Source organism: Notamacropus eugenii, chromosome 6, assembly GCF_028372415.1.
Source record: "Notamacropus eugenii isolate mMacEug1 chromosome 6, mMacEug1.pri_v2, whole genome shotgun sequence".
Lineage (NCBI taxonomy): Eukaryota > Metazoa > Chordata > Mammalia > Diprotodontia > Macropodidae > Notamacropus > Notamacropus eugenii.
In genome coordinates, this window is record NC_092877.1 from 317,553,639 (window position 1) to 317,571,293 (window position 17,655).

The following is a 17,655-nucleotide window of genomic DNA, read 5'->3' on the forward strand; positions in this document are numbered from 1 at the left end:
TTGCCTTGAAAACAAAACAGGAAGATGAATAGAATTGAGAAGAGGAGAATTACAAACTGTGATGACTGGTGTCCTCTCTAGGAAAAGAGACTCCAGATGACAGTTAAAGTCACAGAAGAAAAACTACAATGGAACCTGAACGTGTCTGAGCTGAGGGTTCAGGGTGTGAGAGACAGCATGAGGACTACATGCATGTTCGTGTGAGGGGAAAGGCGGAGAGAAGAGACAAAACAAGTATCTCTTGACTTGTGAATGAACAGATCACAGCCTGGGGAGCTGTGGGAGTGTGTTTTACTCTATTCAGACCATGGAAGTAACTACAGGCTTCCTAAATGGAGTAGGGACTTGCCAGTGAGTCTGACGTAAATATAGAAGTTAACACTTAAGATGGCATAAGAACTTTGCAAGTTTTTATTTCTGTTGTTGTGTTGCTAGTAATATATATGAACAAAGCCTAGAGATGGACACCCAGGTTCAGGCTCATCCTCAGGTCAGAAAACCTAGCACAATCATGAGTACACTGACACTGAAGATCTCTCTGCCAAAGTGTCCGCTACATGGCCTGCTAACGTGAACCTTATAGCTGGGCCCCACTCCAAGGCTCCAGCCTTGCCTAACCTTGTCCAAGGTCTGAGCTTTCACCAGAAAAGATCCTTTCAAGGCAACGCTGACTGAATCTCCTCTGCACAGTCCTCCTCGGCACTGGCACATGAGCTCAGTTCAGCTGAAGAGTCCCTTTGGTTTCTTTCTTTTGACCTTGGACAGATGAGGTCTCTGCAATGGAACTGAAGACTCCTAGAGAAGAATGGAATGCAAATTAGAGGGGAAACAATCTATACCTTCCCTAGCCCCAGGTTTTCATCCCAAGAGAGTTATAAGCAGGACCATGATATTTACTTCTCAGGGTCTTCTTACTTTCCCTCTCATCTTAAAGTGAGCACCTAACTCTTTTAGGCTGAAAATGTTATATGCTGCTCTCTGCAGACAGGCACAGGACAAAAAAAAAAAGGTAGATTGGACTCCCTTCCCATGGTAAATGATCAAGACCCAGGTTGAGAGTGGAACAGAAGGGTAAGGGAACCACTACCTATGTTATTGGGTCAGAAAAGGGTAAGGGTGCTAGAGACACAAGGGTCTCTCCCTCTAGATATTCAGTCATCATCTGTGTCTCTTAGCATTTAAAAGAGAAAGACAACATGGTGGCAACTACAGCGGGGAAAGAGCTCAGCTGATTCTAAATGCTGATTTCCTGAACCCTTAGGTTTTCTCTCAAAAAAAGCTCCAGGCTTCCACTGGTTTTTACCATATTCAAAGTCTCAAGCACAGGCTGGGATGGGGCAGAAGACTCATGCCCTGGCTGGTTCAGTAGTCTATCAACAGTTTCATTGGAAGTTCTGTCCGAGGCCTGGGAATCTCCTGGAATCAGAAAGATCAAACAGGACAAAAGGTCAAGAAATCTCCCTCCCACCAAGAGAGGCAGCAACAGGGTCATCATCAGGGCTTGGTCAGAGTGAGTGATTCTGAATCCCAAACCATTCTCATGGTAATTGCAAAGAGTCACATCTACTGAGTTAGCTGCTGGAAAGCTTCAGTCATGGTGGACAAGAGGCCCCTGCACATATCGAGCTAGGGGAACACTTTGGAGGGGCAAAGTTCAGTGTCAACTGGGCAGCCACAAATTGCAATTTTCTCCAAGCCTGGAAGAGTCCTGTGACCCCAGTCTTACAATAAGTATCCAGACTTCTCAAGGACCCTGGAGAAATTCAGTGTCCAATTATGACAAATGAAGATGCCTGATAGGCAGAAAGAGAAAGAAAAGGAAGAAAGCTTTCTTGCTACCCCATAGCCCAGGACTCTGGCAACCCCTAGCACATCCCACGAGGACTGGATTAGATTCATCATGTGCACTTTTCAACCCTAGATACCTAGAATAGGAACAGAACGCCCTGAACATCTCACCCCATCCAAACTGCTCACCAGAACCTTGGCGTTTTCGTTCTGCCTGGAATTCTTGTTTAGTTATTGCCACATAGAGATTCTGGAGCTTCATAGCAAAGGATCTTCCATTCTCAATACTGCATGCCTCTGACAGATTCTACAGGAGAAATGAAACCCTTGTCGTTGACATGTATGGAAAGAAGAAACTTAGAAACCTTCTTTTTCATCTGTGGGACTTGCATCAACCCCAAAAGAGCCATACTTATCCCTACAGAAGTGAAGGTAAGAAGCTAATCTGGTATGTGATCTGAGGCTCCAAACCCATTAGGACCCAATTATGTAAAATTCCTACTTAGAACTTTCTCTTTGGCAGATCTGAGTCTCCATTTTCATATTCCCCAACTCTTAATTCTATCTTATCTTCTCATTTATATCTGTGCACCTCTAGCCTGGGGGATTTTGATTATCCCTGATAAAACTGCCATAGGAGATTTGTCACTAAACAGATGATCATTTTAATCAAGTTCACATCCAATTTCTATGATTGAAAAAAAGGTAAAAGCTAATGGATTTGAGCTCATGGCAAAACAAGGGGCCAACCTTGGAACGGTGGGAAAAGGGACAATGTAGATTGTGGGGGTGAAGGATGTGGGAGAAATGGATCAAGGGTGAAGAAAATGGAAAACATAAAATGATGGCTGAAGACAATGGGGTCAAAAGAGGTCTGTGACATAAAGAGAAGCAGCATTTGGCCACAGAGTCAAAAGAGCTGTATTTAAGTGCCAGCTCCACAACTTACTAGCTCTGTAACTCTGAGCAAACTAAAGACTCTCTCAAACTCTACATTACCAACCTCTAAGTGTCAGCTAATCATTGTCATCATCATCATCACCACCACCACCATTACCATCATCGTCATCACCAACAAAATGGTAGTAGAGATAGAGGTGATGAAAAAGCACATACACAGTCCTCTCTTCTTCCTGGGCCAAGTCAGCATTCCTAATGGCTCTCTTGCCAATACCTGGAAATGTCCTCCTCAATACAACCCTTCCCTACCAATACCACAAGTAACTCCAAATCCTTGGCCAGGCCCCACACTGTTCCCTCTGAAGCTTCGCACATACTCTGTGGCTCCCAGCCACACTGCCAGAGTCCAAGGGGGCAGTCACACCACCACCTCATGGGGGACTCATTTAGTGTAGAGACCCTGGCCTGGCCCACCAGTAAGGATTGTGAGTACTCCCTCTGTTCTGGGGATAATTGATCCTGGGAACCAAGCCTAGGCACAGGAAGGAAGTGGCGAATAGTACGGCAAAGTGACCCTCCGTGAATCAGAAACTTAGCTCTATTTCTTCGAACTAATCTAGTTTCCTTCTAGGGTAGAGGCAGCTGAGGAACCAGGTAGGAGATATCACCAGGAAATACAGTATCACTCTCATCTCAATTTTCTGACCCCTACACCACCCACCCATACAAACTTTTTCAATCATCCCCTCTCACCACGTAGGATTCTGTCAGGTTTGGATTTTTCACTACAAAGGCAGTTTTAAATGGCTGAAGTTAGAGATTAGGAAACAAGCCTTGAGTCCAAGCCCTGCTTCTGACCCAGACACACACTCAAAGGGAATAGCCTTTCCCCTTGGCAGTCTGCCTCCAGGGGCCCTGGGAAATGCACTGAAATGGGGAAGGGGAATTCCTAGTTCATGTCTATTTTAGACCTAAAACAGTCTCTTCCTCAGGCCAAGGCCTCTGCCCCCTCCCTTTCACCTCCCTACAAAGGGGCACTCTATTCTGCAGCAAAAGGGTCCAGTTATCTAAGAGGCCTCTGCTCCTATCTCCATGGTTCTCCTCCATACTTTTCAGTATGTATGGCCTCTGCCTCAGTCATTCACACACAGCTTCCTTAGCATGGGCTGTCCTGAGTAAACAAATAAGACAGATAAAGCCTACCTAGTAAGAATAGTTGAGACCCTTGAGCCAACTCTCCCTCTGCCCTCCTCTTAGAGCAAAGCAAATCCATAAAGCTGCTGGGGGCCTCAATAATCCAGTCTCAAAGGTTCCTGGGATGATCTTTACCCAGCCCCTGTGTTTGGCCTCGAAACCAAACGTCAGAGATGAAAGGCCACTGAAGCCAGGGGTTGCCCTGGGCCAGAGTCCAAACCCATAACCTCCACACTAGCCCTCCCTCCTCTCCTTAACTAAGGCTTCTAGTTTAGTCCTATCATTGTTGCCTTGGGTTTTTCCCTTTTATGTTCCCCTTCTTTCCACTTGTCCTGAGTGCTCCCTGAGCATTTGTTCCCAGAGGGTTCAGAAGAAAGGAAGTCAGAGGTCTATGTCAGGAACTCAGTATAGTTGTATTTTAAAGCCATATTGATAAGCTAACCAATCCCCTATATTCCCCCTACCAACCACCCCACATCATACACAAGAATGTTGTTCTGGAAGCATATACCCAAGGTCATCTGGCTATACCACTAACTAGTTGAATTAGAAATTTCCCCCAGAGACAAGCTGCCCTGGCAACTTGGCCCTCCTTCAGGAGACAATCATCCCAGCCAAAGGTAACCAGAACGAGCTCACTCACTCTGAGCATCACTCTATTACCCTCTACCTAGCACCACTGACCCCTGAGACAGAGTTTAGAGAACAAGCAAGACAAGAGGCAAGGGGAGCAGCTTCAGCCTAGCAAAGAGAGACATTCACTTGGTAGGCAGGACAATAGCAGAGTTTGGCCAGGCAGTCGGTACAGATCAAAAGGGAGAATGCTGGAGTCAGGATTCAGAGAAAAGCAAACAGCAGTGCCCCCTGCCTCGAGAATGACTGAGCAAGGAGCAAAGTGTACCAGCCACAATTCGGGTCACTGCCCAGGTGGGGAGAGAAGGCACCTCAGCTCAGCCAGACTGCATGGCTGTTGAGGGCTGTGCTCGTCGTCGTTGTCGTCGTCTTAGGGAGACTACACACACCGCCTTCTCCCACAGATCTGTCAGGTGCCAGATGCAGCCTGCTTCCCTGGGTAATGTTAATACAGCCAGAGAGCAGCAACAACAAACGCACCACCTTTGCTCCAGGATTCTCCTAGCAGTTTCCTTCAGAATTTTCTAATTAGTTCTTCTCCCCCTTAATTCACTCAGGATTTTAATAGCCTTCAGCACTTCAGTGCTAACGCTCAGTGTGCTCCATAAGTTCTATGTTCCACCATCTCTAAGCCTTCTAGGATTCTGGACAAAGCTTTTAGGAAAATCAGACATTTCCATCTCTTTTTAAAAACGGAATTATTTTATTTGTTATTGGTGTCCCACAATCACTTCTATATATCATAAATTCTTCTCCCCTCCCTCCCCCTCAATCCCCACTCCTTCTCTGAGACAGAGTACAATCTTATATAGGTTCAACATGTACATTCCTACTAAACGCATGTGGCACAGAAGAATTAAAATGAATGGGGGAACCATAAAACAAAACATAATACAAAAGAAAAGTCTGTTTCTATCTGCGATCCAATTCCATAGTTCTTTCTCTGGATGTGGAAGACATTTTGTCTCAAAAGTCCACTGGAAATTTTTTAAGTCCATGCATTTCAGTGAAGTACTAAAGTCTACCAGAAAAATTTCTTGCACACTGTGATTGTTGTTGTGTACAAAGTACATAGTTCTCCTGGTTCTGTTCCTTTCACTCAGCATCGGTTCATATAAGTCTTTCCAGGCCTCTCTGAAGTCTTCCTGTTCATCATTTCTTATAGCACAATAGTATTCCACTACATTCATATATCACAACTTATTCAGCCATTCCCCCATTGATGGGCATCCCCTCGACTTCCAGTTTTTGGCCACCACAAAAAGAGCTGCTATAAATACTTTTGTACATGTGGGACCCTTTCCCATTTTTATGGTCTCTTTGGGATACAGTTCCAGAAGTGATATTGCTGGGTCATAGGGTATGCACATTTTTGTAGCCCTTTGGGCATAGTTCCAAATTGCTCTCCACAATGGTTTGATGAGCTCACAGCTCCACCAACCATTAATTAGTATTCCAACTCTTCCACATCTTCTCCAACTCAGAGTTGTTTTCATTTGCATCTCTCTAATCAATAGTGATTTAGAGTATTTTTTCATATGATTATAAATAGCTTTAATTTCTTCCTCTGAAAATTCCCTGTTCATATCCTGACCATTTATCAATTGGGGGATGACTTGTCCTTGTACATTTGACTCAGTTCTCTATATATTTTAGAAATGAAGCCTTTATCACAGACACTAGTTGTAAAAATTCTTTCCCAGTTTTCTGCTTCCTTCCTAATCTTGGTTGCATTGGGTTTGTGCAAAAACTTTTCAATTTAATATAATCAAAATCATTCATTTTGCACCTCATAATGTTCTCTATCTCTTGTTGGGTCATAAATTTCTCCATTCTCCATAAATGAGACAAATACACTATTCCTTGCTCCCCTAATTTGTTTATAGTATCAATCTTTATACCTAGATCATGTATCCATTTGGACTTTCTTCTTGTGTATGGTATCAGGCATTGGTCCACTTTCCACCACACTGTTATCTAGTTTTCCCAACAATTTTTGTCAAACAGTGAGTTCTTATCCCAGAAGCTGGAGACCTTGGGTTTATCAAACAGTAGATTGCTATATTTATTAATTACTGTGTCTTTAGTACCTAACCTATTGCACTGGTCTGGACACTTCCATCTTACAGAATCTTCTTATCTCCCCTTCTAGTCTGCTATTCCAGTCCACATAGCTCCTCAAGGGTTCCAATTCTACTACTATTCAGTAGTCACTCCTGTCTCCATTGGTGTCCAGACTCATTTCTTGCAGTGATTTTAGGATCTCACCAAAAAGACCTCTGCCTTTAGCAGAATCACTTTTAATCACTACATTTAATTAGAAAATTCCCAAAGAAGTTACTCCTCCTAGACATTCCCTAAGTTCTAACAAATGGTGCCTTTAGAATGCTGAGTGAGGTTTTCTGGTAGACTTGGATCTTCACAGCAATGCAAGGACTTAAAAAAAAAATCCCCAATGATCTTCTAAGGCAAAATGCCTTCCATATCCAGAGAAATAACTATGGAATTCAATCGCAGAATGTAGCAGATCATTTTTGTGTGGGTGTTTAATGTTTTGGTTTGTTATATGATTTCTCCCATTTATTTTAGTTCTTCTACACAGCATGACTATAGTGAAAATGTATTCAATAGGAATGTATGTGTAGATCCTAAATAGAATTGTATGCCATCTCAGGGAGGGAGGGAGGTGCTGGGAGGTAGGTAGGGGGAAAAAAAACCCTAAGTTTTATGGTAGTGATTGTAGAACACTAAAAATAAATAAAATTAATATTGAAAAAAGAAAAGAAAAAAAAAGAGGCAAAAAAAAAAAAAGAATGCTGGGTGAGGTATGGCAAGGACAGTGGTAGTATGGAACTTATTATGTCATTTACCAACACTCCTAGGGTAATATTTCAAGCAGGAGAGACAAAGAAAGAAAAAAATAGATATGAATGGAGTTCTCCAGCTGAGAAACCCAGTTCAGTCTCAGCCTTGAGCAACTCCTCCCCAGCAATCTCTCCTCCTGTCCCAGCCTTGGCATAGCCCCCAAGGACCCAGCAGAGACAGTCACAACATCCCATAGCCAACTTCCAAGGAAGAACCCCTATCATGTGACCTCCTCAAGGGCAAGGGATGCCCTTCTACACTTTTTTTTCCCCTATAGGTTTAGAAAATTCAATGAAAGCTGAGGATGCAGACCTCTCTCAATTCTATCCTAAAAGAGTTAGGAGTTTCCTTCTTGAGGATAAAGGAAATTTCCACTGTGGCACCTGTCTTTAATTACTCTGAGGAAAGAGAAGACAACTGATATTTTATGTGGTTTTCTCAAACCATACTCTCAAACAAGGGAAGGGAAATGGTGAGAGGCACCACAGGATAGAACCTGATTCAGACTCAGAGGGCTGGATTCAAATTTAGACTCAATTCTTTGTTATTATCTTTATAATCTTGGGCAAATTACTTCCTGTCTCTGGGCCTCAGTTTACTCACTCACAAAATGAGGGGGTTTGGACTCTAAGGTTGGGTGACTTCTAAGATATTTGACAATTTTAAATCCTATGATTTGGGGAGTCCACCATGGCAAACACTCATGAAAGCAGGGATTGGAAGAGGACTTCTTACCTTCTAGGGCACAAAGTAAATATCCTTGATGCTAAAAGCTTTATTAAAGGGAAGATCCATAGGCTCAACAGAAAAGGTACTCTAGGGAAATCCTAGACCCATGCTAATCACATAAATTACCAAGTGTGAGTTTAGGCAACAAATTTGAAGGGAAATCCCAGCCCCTAACACACACACACACACACACACACACACACACACACACACACACACACAGTATGCCCAAACACCCAAGAAAAAAATTATCAAAAACGTCCTCTCCCTCTTACAAGACTATTTGGGAATGTTCAGAACCATCCTCCAAAAGAGAGGATTCCCCAAATTTTTTAATTAAAAGGGAAAGCCAAGAAAGAAATGTTTTCCACAGGAAAAAGATGACTAGGACCAATGTACGGCCCTATCCCAGTGTTAATCAGGTCTAGGAATATTAGCACAGCCTGAACACTGTGCAGGCACAAAGATATCAATGTCCAATATATCCACTGACCCAATTATCTCCTCTACTGACACTGTAAAGAGGGAATGCAGGGTCTAGACACAAAATCCAGTAAAGGTCTGAGAAAAGAGTCCCAACACAGGTAAATGTTACAGAAATGATACGGAGCAGTCTGTGAAGATAACTGCCCACCCCAAGTCATCACTACATACACACTAGTCCAACCCTCACCTTATTCCCATTTCACTTCTTTGACTAACCAGTTCCTTCTTCCCATAAAGCTCCTTAACTCCAACTGTTGGGGTATAGTCAGGGGCAAAAGAAAAGATGGGAGGTCTGGAAGTTGCAATGAAGAATGAGACAGTGTCAGTAAGTGAGAGAGACTGTGGAGAAGTTGCAAGGACCCAGTGGAGACTATACACTCTCAGTCTGTCACAGGTGAAGTCCTCACAATGTCAGGATGTATTTTTAGAGAACGTTCTTCCAGTTCCAAGCTCCTTCTCCATGGGGACTGTTCACTGTTGTCTCTGTCCCTGGATCCCAGTGCTGTGCCTAGCACATAGTAGGTTCTTAATGAATGCTTGCTGAAGAAGTCATATTTTTGTCTTCATATTTATCTTCAGTGCTTCTGCAAGGCCTGACTTATAACAGGAGGCATTTAACAAATTCTCATTGAATTGAATTCTGGGCCTCATGGTTAGAACTTATGGGAACAGAGCAAAAGGGGAAGAAAAAGGGAGAAAGGAAGGGAAAGGATAAGGGAGAAAAAGATTATTTTCATGTCTTCCAAAGATCTTTTTGAGTCCCACCCTGCCTTCTTTTCCTTCCTTTCTTCTCTTCAAGAGCAACTTCCTTGGTAGGACCCTTGGTGAATCCCAGAGATGCCCCCAGGATTTCACTCTACTCATTCCTGCTGGCAATTTCAGGGATCAGAAACCTCAATGAGCCGGGTGTCATGCCCGATGTATACAAGATATCCTGCCCTTGGGAAAGCTACACACAAGAGACAAGATGGACAAGACGGTGCTTCTGTGTTTGGTCTGGTTTAGATATGTTTGGGTCTGCCTGACAGAGAACAGCCTGCTTCCAGCTAACTGGCTTTGATATTGCTGTCCTCGCCACGTCACTTGAAGGTGATGAAAGAAGCACCACAATACACTCCAGATCCTAAGCATCTCGAGTTCTGGGCTTGCTCACTGCAAAGACTGAAGTGATCTGAAGCCTAGTTCAGTGATTCAGGGTCTAGACAGACTGAGGAGATCAGTCTTGCAAAGAGACCCCAGTGAAGTCACTGGATCTCTTCCTGGGTTTTAGGTTCATCCTCTACAAAATGGGAACATTCTGCAGTCTTCTATAATTCTTTCACAGGAAGTGTAAAGAAAATGTAATGGAAATAAAAAGTGCATAGACTTAAGAAATCATGAGGAGAGTCCAGATCCTGCTGGTGTTACTCTTCTGATGTGTCTGAGTCAGCTGAAGCCTGACCCCCAAGCTTCAGAGGGAGAGTTAGAGGGGAACAAACAAAGAAGGAGGCCAGGATTAAAGCTATGACACTTCTGAGAAGGAATGAACTGAACAAGCTCATCTAGTCTCTAATCCCTCCATTCGCCAAAAACGAAACAAAGGCCCAGAGAGGTTACACAGCCCATTTGGGTATGAGTACCAGGGTCAGGACTAGGATGCCTATCCTGATCCCTAGTCCATTCCTCCCCATTGTACCATGCTGCAATTACTCAGCAGAGCTCTGTCCTCTCCTAGACACAGCCGGGACTGCCTTCTTTTCTAAGTTCCCAACATCTCTTCTTCCTTGGCCCAAGGATTTGAGTTGGGAAGAGGCTCCTCCACCTTCCTCAGAGTAACCTGGCATAGAGGCCGTTTTCTTTCCTGCTCCCCCTGAGTGATTGGTCAGATAAAATCAGAAGTACTCCCTGGAGAACATAAGCCTGGCACCTTATCCCTTGGCACCCTATTAGGGAGTCTAGAAATTCACAAAAATACAGCTGAGGTGCTCATACCTAAGAGACAGGCAGATGTTCTAGACAAGTTAGCTCCTTTTCAAACAAGTAGAGTCTGTCAGTCATAACCAGGACATCCCCTAGGCTCTACCCAAAAGAAAAATAAGAGTCATGGAGGAGGGGAGGGGAAAGCTATTCTTCTAAGGACCCTCTGTGGTAGCTGCCTGCGCAGGGAAGCTTTACAGAGGAGGTGCAACTTCTCAAGGTAACAGATCCAGCTATGACCCTTCCAAATGCCTGCCAAATCCCCCCCTCACATGTAACCCTCTTAGGGAGGGGCAGAGCCCAAAGGGTCCCTGGCCCACCCTTACCTGACACAACGCCCAAGGCTAGAGGGGGAAAAAGGGAAATTGAGGAGGAGGCAGGGAGGAAGGCTCTTCAAGCCTCCTGGCAAGTGCAAAAGCAAACTGTGTTCCCCTTCCCCAAGAGCAGGAAGTTTTTCCCCCTCCCCCAATTCACTAGGAGCTCCAGTTCCTCTTCAGGGGAGGTGAGAAGTCGGAAATCTCTCCCTATCACCTAGCTCAGGGTGCCTTCTCCAAGGGCAGCACAGCAAGGGAAGGCCTGTCTGAAGGGAGGCTAGTGGGCTGGGGGCTGCATCTCCAGCAGTGAATTGTGGAGAGGGGTACAGGCAGCTGGCCCCATAACTTGCAGGGGGATTTAAGGGAGCTGCCAGTATGTTGAGGAGCATCTCTACCACAAGAAGATTCTCTTTCGACCCAAATTACACGCCTGACAGCTGGGAACACAGACTGTGGCAGTTTCTCTTACATCAGGTGCAATGCACCGACCCTCCCCACCCTGAGAAATTCTACTCTATTCTAAAGAGTGCAAACCTGCTGCGGTTCCCACAGTGACAGACTGGCCAACCAGAAGGTGCACTGAGGCAGAAGAAAGGACAGTCTACTCTCCCTCAACTGCATTCTACCCCTTACGATATTCCTAACTCTGGGACTAGCCTCTGCCATGGGCCAAGCTGCCATTTACAGGACTTAGCAACATGCAGTTGCCTGAATGTGGAGAACTCCAAGTGGAGTTATGACCTTAGCCACACCCAATGTCACCAGGAAAAGGAACATTCCCAGCGCACACACAGACACAGACACACACGCACAGACACAGACACGCACACAGACACACACACATGCACAGACACACACACGCACAAAGACACGCACACAGACACACAGACACAGACACACACGCACAGACACAGACACACACAGACACAGACACACACACAGACACACACGCACAGACACAGACACACACAGACATACAGAGACACAGACATACACACACAGAGACACACACGCACAGACACAGAGACAGAGACACAGAGACACAGACACACACACACAGACACACACACACACACACACACACACACACACACACACACACACGGCTGGCCATACAATAGCGTCTTTCATTTCTACCCATTCACAGAACAGAATGCCAAAGCAAGGACCCACAGGAAATAGCAACTATTAATAATGGAGAAAACTGACTGCAGACACAGAAAAGATACATAGAAAGGTGAGGGAGGGACAAAAAAGAGAAGGCAGTAAGGTCAGCATGACACAAAAAAGCTGTGTACATATGGAAGAAAATAGATTTATCAGAGGCACTTCTAAACATAAGGCCTTTGGGGAATCAAGACAGTTAGACATGATTTTAGGACTCAGCTTCAGTCTCAGCTCTGCCATTGAACAGCCTGGGCAGGAATGGGGGAGAGAAGAGCTGTGGCACATGTTAAAGACAACCTTTACCTTCCTCATGGTGGCTAGTTAGGTGGCTCAGTGTAGAGTGTCAGGACTGGAGTCAGGAAGATTTGTCTTCCTGAGTTCAAATCTAGCCTTAGACACTTATTAGCTGTGTGTTCTGGGCAAGTCACTTTACTCTGTTTGCCTCAGTTTCCTCATCTGTAAAATGAGCTGGAGAAAAAAATGGTAAACTAATCCAGTATTTTTGCCAAAAAAAAAAAAAAAACAAAACCCCTAAATGGGGTCATGAAGAGTTGGGCATGACTGAACAACATCAACAGACCTTCCTCATAGCAATCTTTGATGGAAGCTAAGTGTTCCTTCTTGCTCCCACCGAGTAGTCTGTCAAATGAGAGCAAAAAGCTGGCAGTCACCTCCAGAGTACTAGAGAGAAGCTGGGATTTTGAGGACTTTTTCCTCTAGCACCTCCAAATCCTAATGCTTACTGAGAGTCATGAGCTGACAGACTTAGAGCTGATACTGAGCCAGAGAAAGCCAGCAATACCTGACCTAAGCCCACCCCAAAGCCATTTCTGTAAATCTTTTCCCTCTTAAATTCATTTAAATCTGGTGGCAAAAGCATATGTGGTCAGGGTTGTGAATGGTGCTACCCCTTCCACCACATTCCTTCCTCATCTCCCTCCCCCACTTACCACCCAGCCCCCACCATGGTTCTGAGGAGAGTTTTAGGCCTTCCCTGCAGTCCCTTAGGGAAGGAGTAAACTGAGTTTGGCAGTGCTGAACTCTCGACACCTTCCAAGTTCAATGTGTTGGGCTTCTACTTGGGTAGCTGTCTCTTGTGCCTGACTTCATCCCAAACCCGGTCTTCTGCTAGGGACAACCTGATGAGGTCTGGGGATACTGGCACTTCATTAGTGTGTAGCAAAAATATTCTGCTGAGTGCACTCTAGGCCAAGAAGCAGTTTGTTGTTGGTTTGAGTTTTTTTTTTCCCCCAGGACTGGGAGACAGTAAAAGCAGCAAAACAAATTCTGAATATGTCCTTGGAAATCTCAAGTCACAGAAACTGGGTGAGATGTTTCAGCTGTGTTTGATTCCACAGCTGACCTCTCAATTCAACTTTAAACCTACATTGGCACAGTTACTGAGTCCCATCTCAGAAGTGAACCAAGCCCAAGCAAAGATAAGGAGACTAGGTCTTGGGAATGGTGAATGCATTTCCACAGACTCCAGACTATATTCTAGATCAGAGGAGACGAGGAAAATTAGCTTCTGACTCAAGCACCATTGTCCCAATGGCCCAAACATCATTGACTCAAAGCTACTGGCATTAATGGCCAGACCTCAGGATATCTGGCAGGAAGTTGTAAGGGAAAATATTCTCAATCTGGGAAATATCACCCTTGGAGGTGTTAGGACAGATGGTTAAAGAGCAAAAGATGGCATGGCCTGAACTCTGTTGCTCCTGTGGGAGACTGCATGGCCAGGCAATAGATCTATTTAAGGCCTATTTCCTCAGTCTTTACATTCCATCTGTAAAACTGCTCCCCCATAAGAGGTATCCCGGGTTCCACCACAGTCTCTGCCTACCCCAAACCCTAAGCAGCTCAGTGGCCAAGTTAAGTTGATAATCCTGGACATATTGTTTTTGTTTTTCTATTCATTTTATTTATTTTTAATGTTCTACAATCATTACCATAAAACTTAGATTTTTTCCCACCACCCTCCTCCCTCCCCAAGATGGCATACAATTCTACATAGGATCTACATATACATTCCTATTGAATACATTTTCACTATAGTCATGCTGTGTAGAAGAACTAAAATATATGGGAGAAATCCTATAACAAACCAAAACATAATACACACACACACACACACACACACACACACACACACACAAACGATCTGCTATATTCTGAGATTGAATTCCATAGTTCTTTCTCTGGATGTGGAAGGTACCTTGCCTTAGAAGACCATTGGGAATTTTTTTTTTTTAATGTCCTTGCATTGCTATGAAGATCCAAGTCTATCAGAAAAAATTCTCGCACACTGTGGTCACTGCTGTGCACAAAGTTCTCCTGGTTCTGCTCCTTTCACTCAGCATCAGATCATATAAGTCTTTCCAGGCCTCTCTGAAGTCTGCCTGTTCATCGTTTCTTATAGTACAATAGTACTCATATACCACAATTTATTCAGCCATTCCCCAATTGATGGGCATCCCCTTGATTTCCAGTTTTTGGCCATCACAAAGAGTGCTGCTATAAATATTTTTGTACATGTGGGACCCTTTCCCATTTTTATGATATCTTGGGGATACAGTCCTAGAAACAATATTACTGGATCAAAGAGTATGCACATTTTTGTAGCCCTTTGAGCATAGTTCCAAACTGTTCTCCAGAATGGTTGGATGAGCTCACAGCTCCACCAACCATGAATTAGTGTTCCAACTCTCCCACATCCTCTCCAACATTTATTATTTTCCTGTTCTGTCATGTTTGCCAATCGAATAGGTGTGATGTAGTACCTCAGAGTTGTTTTGATTTGCATCTCTCTAATCAGTAGTGATTTAGAGCATTTTTTCATATGACTATTGATAGCTTTAATTTCTTCCTCTAAAATTGCCTGTTCATATCCTTTGACCATTTATCAATTGTGGAATGACTTGTATTGTTGTACATTTGACTCAGTTCTCTACATATCCTAGAAATGAGGCCTTTATTCCCGAGATCAACTGTAAAAATTCTTTCCCAATATACTACATCCCTCCGAATTTTGGTTGCATTGGGTTTGGTTGTGCAAAAACTTTTCAGTTTAATGTAATCAAAATTATCCTTCTTGCACTTCATAATGCTTTCTATCTCTTCTTTAGTCAAAAGTTCTTCCCTTCTCCATAATCTGATAAATACATTATTCCTTGCTCCTCCAGTGTGTCCATGGTATTAATCTTTATACCTAGATCATGTACCCATTTGGATTTTATTCTTGTGTACCATGTCAGGTATGGGTCTATGCCTAGTTTCCACCACACTGTTATCCCAGTTTTCCCACCAATTTTTGTCGAACAGTGAGTTCTTATCCCACATATCATTTTTTAAAATAAATTTTTACTAATATCTCTCATTTTTTACATCACCTACATTTCCATCTGTATGCCTTAAATAATTTGCTGGAAAAAAATCAGCAAAACTAATCAATTCATTGAAAAAATACAATTCCACATTCATAGACCCCTATTTCTGCAAATGGGTTAAAGGAAATGTTTTCTTATGTCTTATCTAGAGCCACACTTGCTCTTTGTAACTGTGTAATATTAATTTTTGATTTGACAATTACTGTTCTTTGCAATAACATTCTTACAATCATTATGTATATACTGTTTTCTTGGCTCTGTTTACTTCACTTTGTATCCATTCATATCAGTCTTTCTATGCTATTCTCTATTTATCATATTCACTTCTCCGAGCACAATAATATTCCATTACATTCATGTACCATAATTTGTTTAGCCATTCCCCAATTGATGGGCATCTACTCTGTTTCTAGTTCTCTGCTACCACAAAAAGTGCTTCTATGAATATTTTGATGTATAAGGGGACTTTCTTCTTATCTTACCAATGACCTCCTTTAGGTATATGTCTAGCAGTGGAATCTCTGGGTCAAAGATGGAGCCTCTGGGACATTTTGGTCACTTTATGTGCATAATTCCAACTTGCTTCCCCCAAAAGGTTCCACTGATTCACAGCCCCACCACCAAAGCATTAGTGTGCTTGTCTTCCCACCAGCCCTCCTACTACCATCTTTTGTCATTTTTACTCAGAGGGACTGTTAGGTGAGGGAGGGCTTAGAGAAATGGCAGAAAGCAGAATGAGCATTTCAGAATCTCTAGCTCTAAATCAATTAGTCACCTTGCATTTAGACAGAAACCAGCAGTTTCCTCAGGGAATTGTTCTTTCAGTATATCTACACCAAACTCTCTATTTCAGGTCACAAGTTGGAAGAAGTATAAACAGAGATTAAGTGGGCATGTGCGTGTGTGTGTGTGTGTGTGTGTGTGTATTTATATATATATATATATATATAGAGAGAGAGAGAGAGAGAGAGAGAGAGAGAGAGAATGTGTGTATGTGTGTGTGTGCGTGTGTGTGCGTGTGTGTGTGTGTGTGTGTGTGTGTGTGAATCTGCCCATTAGGGTAGGGACCTTTCCTATCTTTGATTAGTTTAATGAAATTGCTATCACTGGAAGCTAGCATCCAACAGTGGTGAAATCTAGTACAATCTCTTACTTCAGATCTCTGCATACAGACTGCAAGAAGACTCTCAGAATCTAGCATTGACCACCCTCCCTTGTTCTACCTTAACTGACATTGTATCAATTGTAGAGCAACCCATTACTATGGTCCACCTCTGTACTCTACAGTTAGCAAGAACAGGCTAGGCATCATCATATACTAGCTATCTGTTTTTCTTCCAGTTTTTCTGTAGTATGATCATTAATATTAAGGCTGTTTATCCATTTAAAATGTATTCTAGAATGTGATCTAATGTATTGATCTAAGCACAATTTCTACCAGATTGCTCTAATTTTCCCAGCAGTTTTTGTCAGGTTGGGTAATTTTTGTTTTCTAATTTACCAAACACTCTGTTATTGAGTTACATTGTTTCTGACTCCCCTTTGTCTGGTGTGTTTCACTGATCCACTTCTCTATTTTTCAACCAATTCCAGATGGTTTTAATGACTGCTGTTTTATAATATATTTTGAGGTCTGGAAATACTAATCCTCCTTCATTCCCCTCTCCTTTTTACTTCCCTCAATATTTTAGACTGCTTATTTTTCCAAATGTATTTGGTTATCATTTTATATAGTTTTGTAAAGAATCCCTATGGTGATTTGATTGATATAACATTAAAACTGTAAAGTCAACTTTGGTTGTTATTGTTATTTCATTGGTATGTTCCAGTATACACAGACACTGAATATTCCTCCAATTATTTAAGTAGCTCTTCATCTCTTTTAGTAGCACTTTGTAGCTGAAACTATACAAGGATGTTGTATACTTGGGTAGACTGATTCCCAAATGCTTTATGCATTTTGCAGTTATCTGAAAATGGATTTTTGAGGGTTTGTTTTGTAGCCTCCAATTTTGCTGAAGCTATTGTCTCAATTAGTATCTTGTCTAAGGATTTTCTAAATTTCTAAATTTTGCCAGGATTTTCTAAATAATCTATCATATTATCAGCAAACAGGAGCATTTTTATTTCTTTCTCCTGGTCTTATTGCCATTTACTGCTAGCATTTCCAGAATTCCACCAAATAATAGCAGGCGGAGTGGGAATCTTTGCTTTACTCCTCTATTTATTGAGAA

General features: G+C 42.8%; 1 protein-coding gene across 9 annotated transcripts in view; it reads right to left on the reverse strand.

The window, feature by feature from the left end:
• Window positions 1–388: 388 nt before the first annotated feature.
• The window catches only part of NHEJ1 (non-homologous end joining factor 1), a 113,183-nt gene continuing 95,916 nt past the window's right edge, over window positions 389–17,655 (reverse strand). For all 9 annotated transcript variants that reach the window (XM_072617836.1, XM_072617833.1, XM_072617837.1 and 6 more), the window contains 3 exons: window positions 1,978–2,095; window positions 1,304–1,416; window positions 389–795 (listed from right to left, as the gene is read on the reverse strand). In XM_072617836.1, the coding sequence (XP_072473937.1) occupies window positions 721–795; window positions 1,304–1,416; window positions 1,978–2,095 (306 nt within the window). In that variant the 3' untranslated portion in view covers window positions 389–720. The remainder of the gene's footprint in view (window positions 796–1,303; window positions 1,417–1,977; window positions 2,096–17,655) is intronic.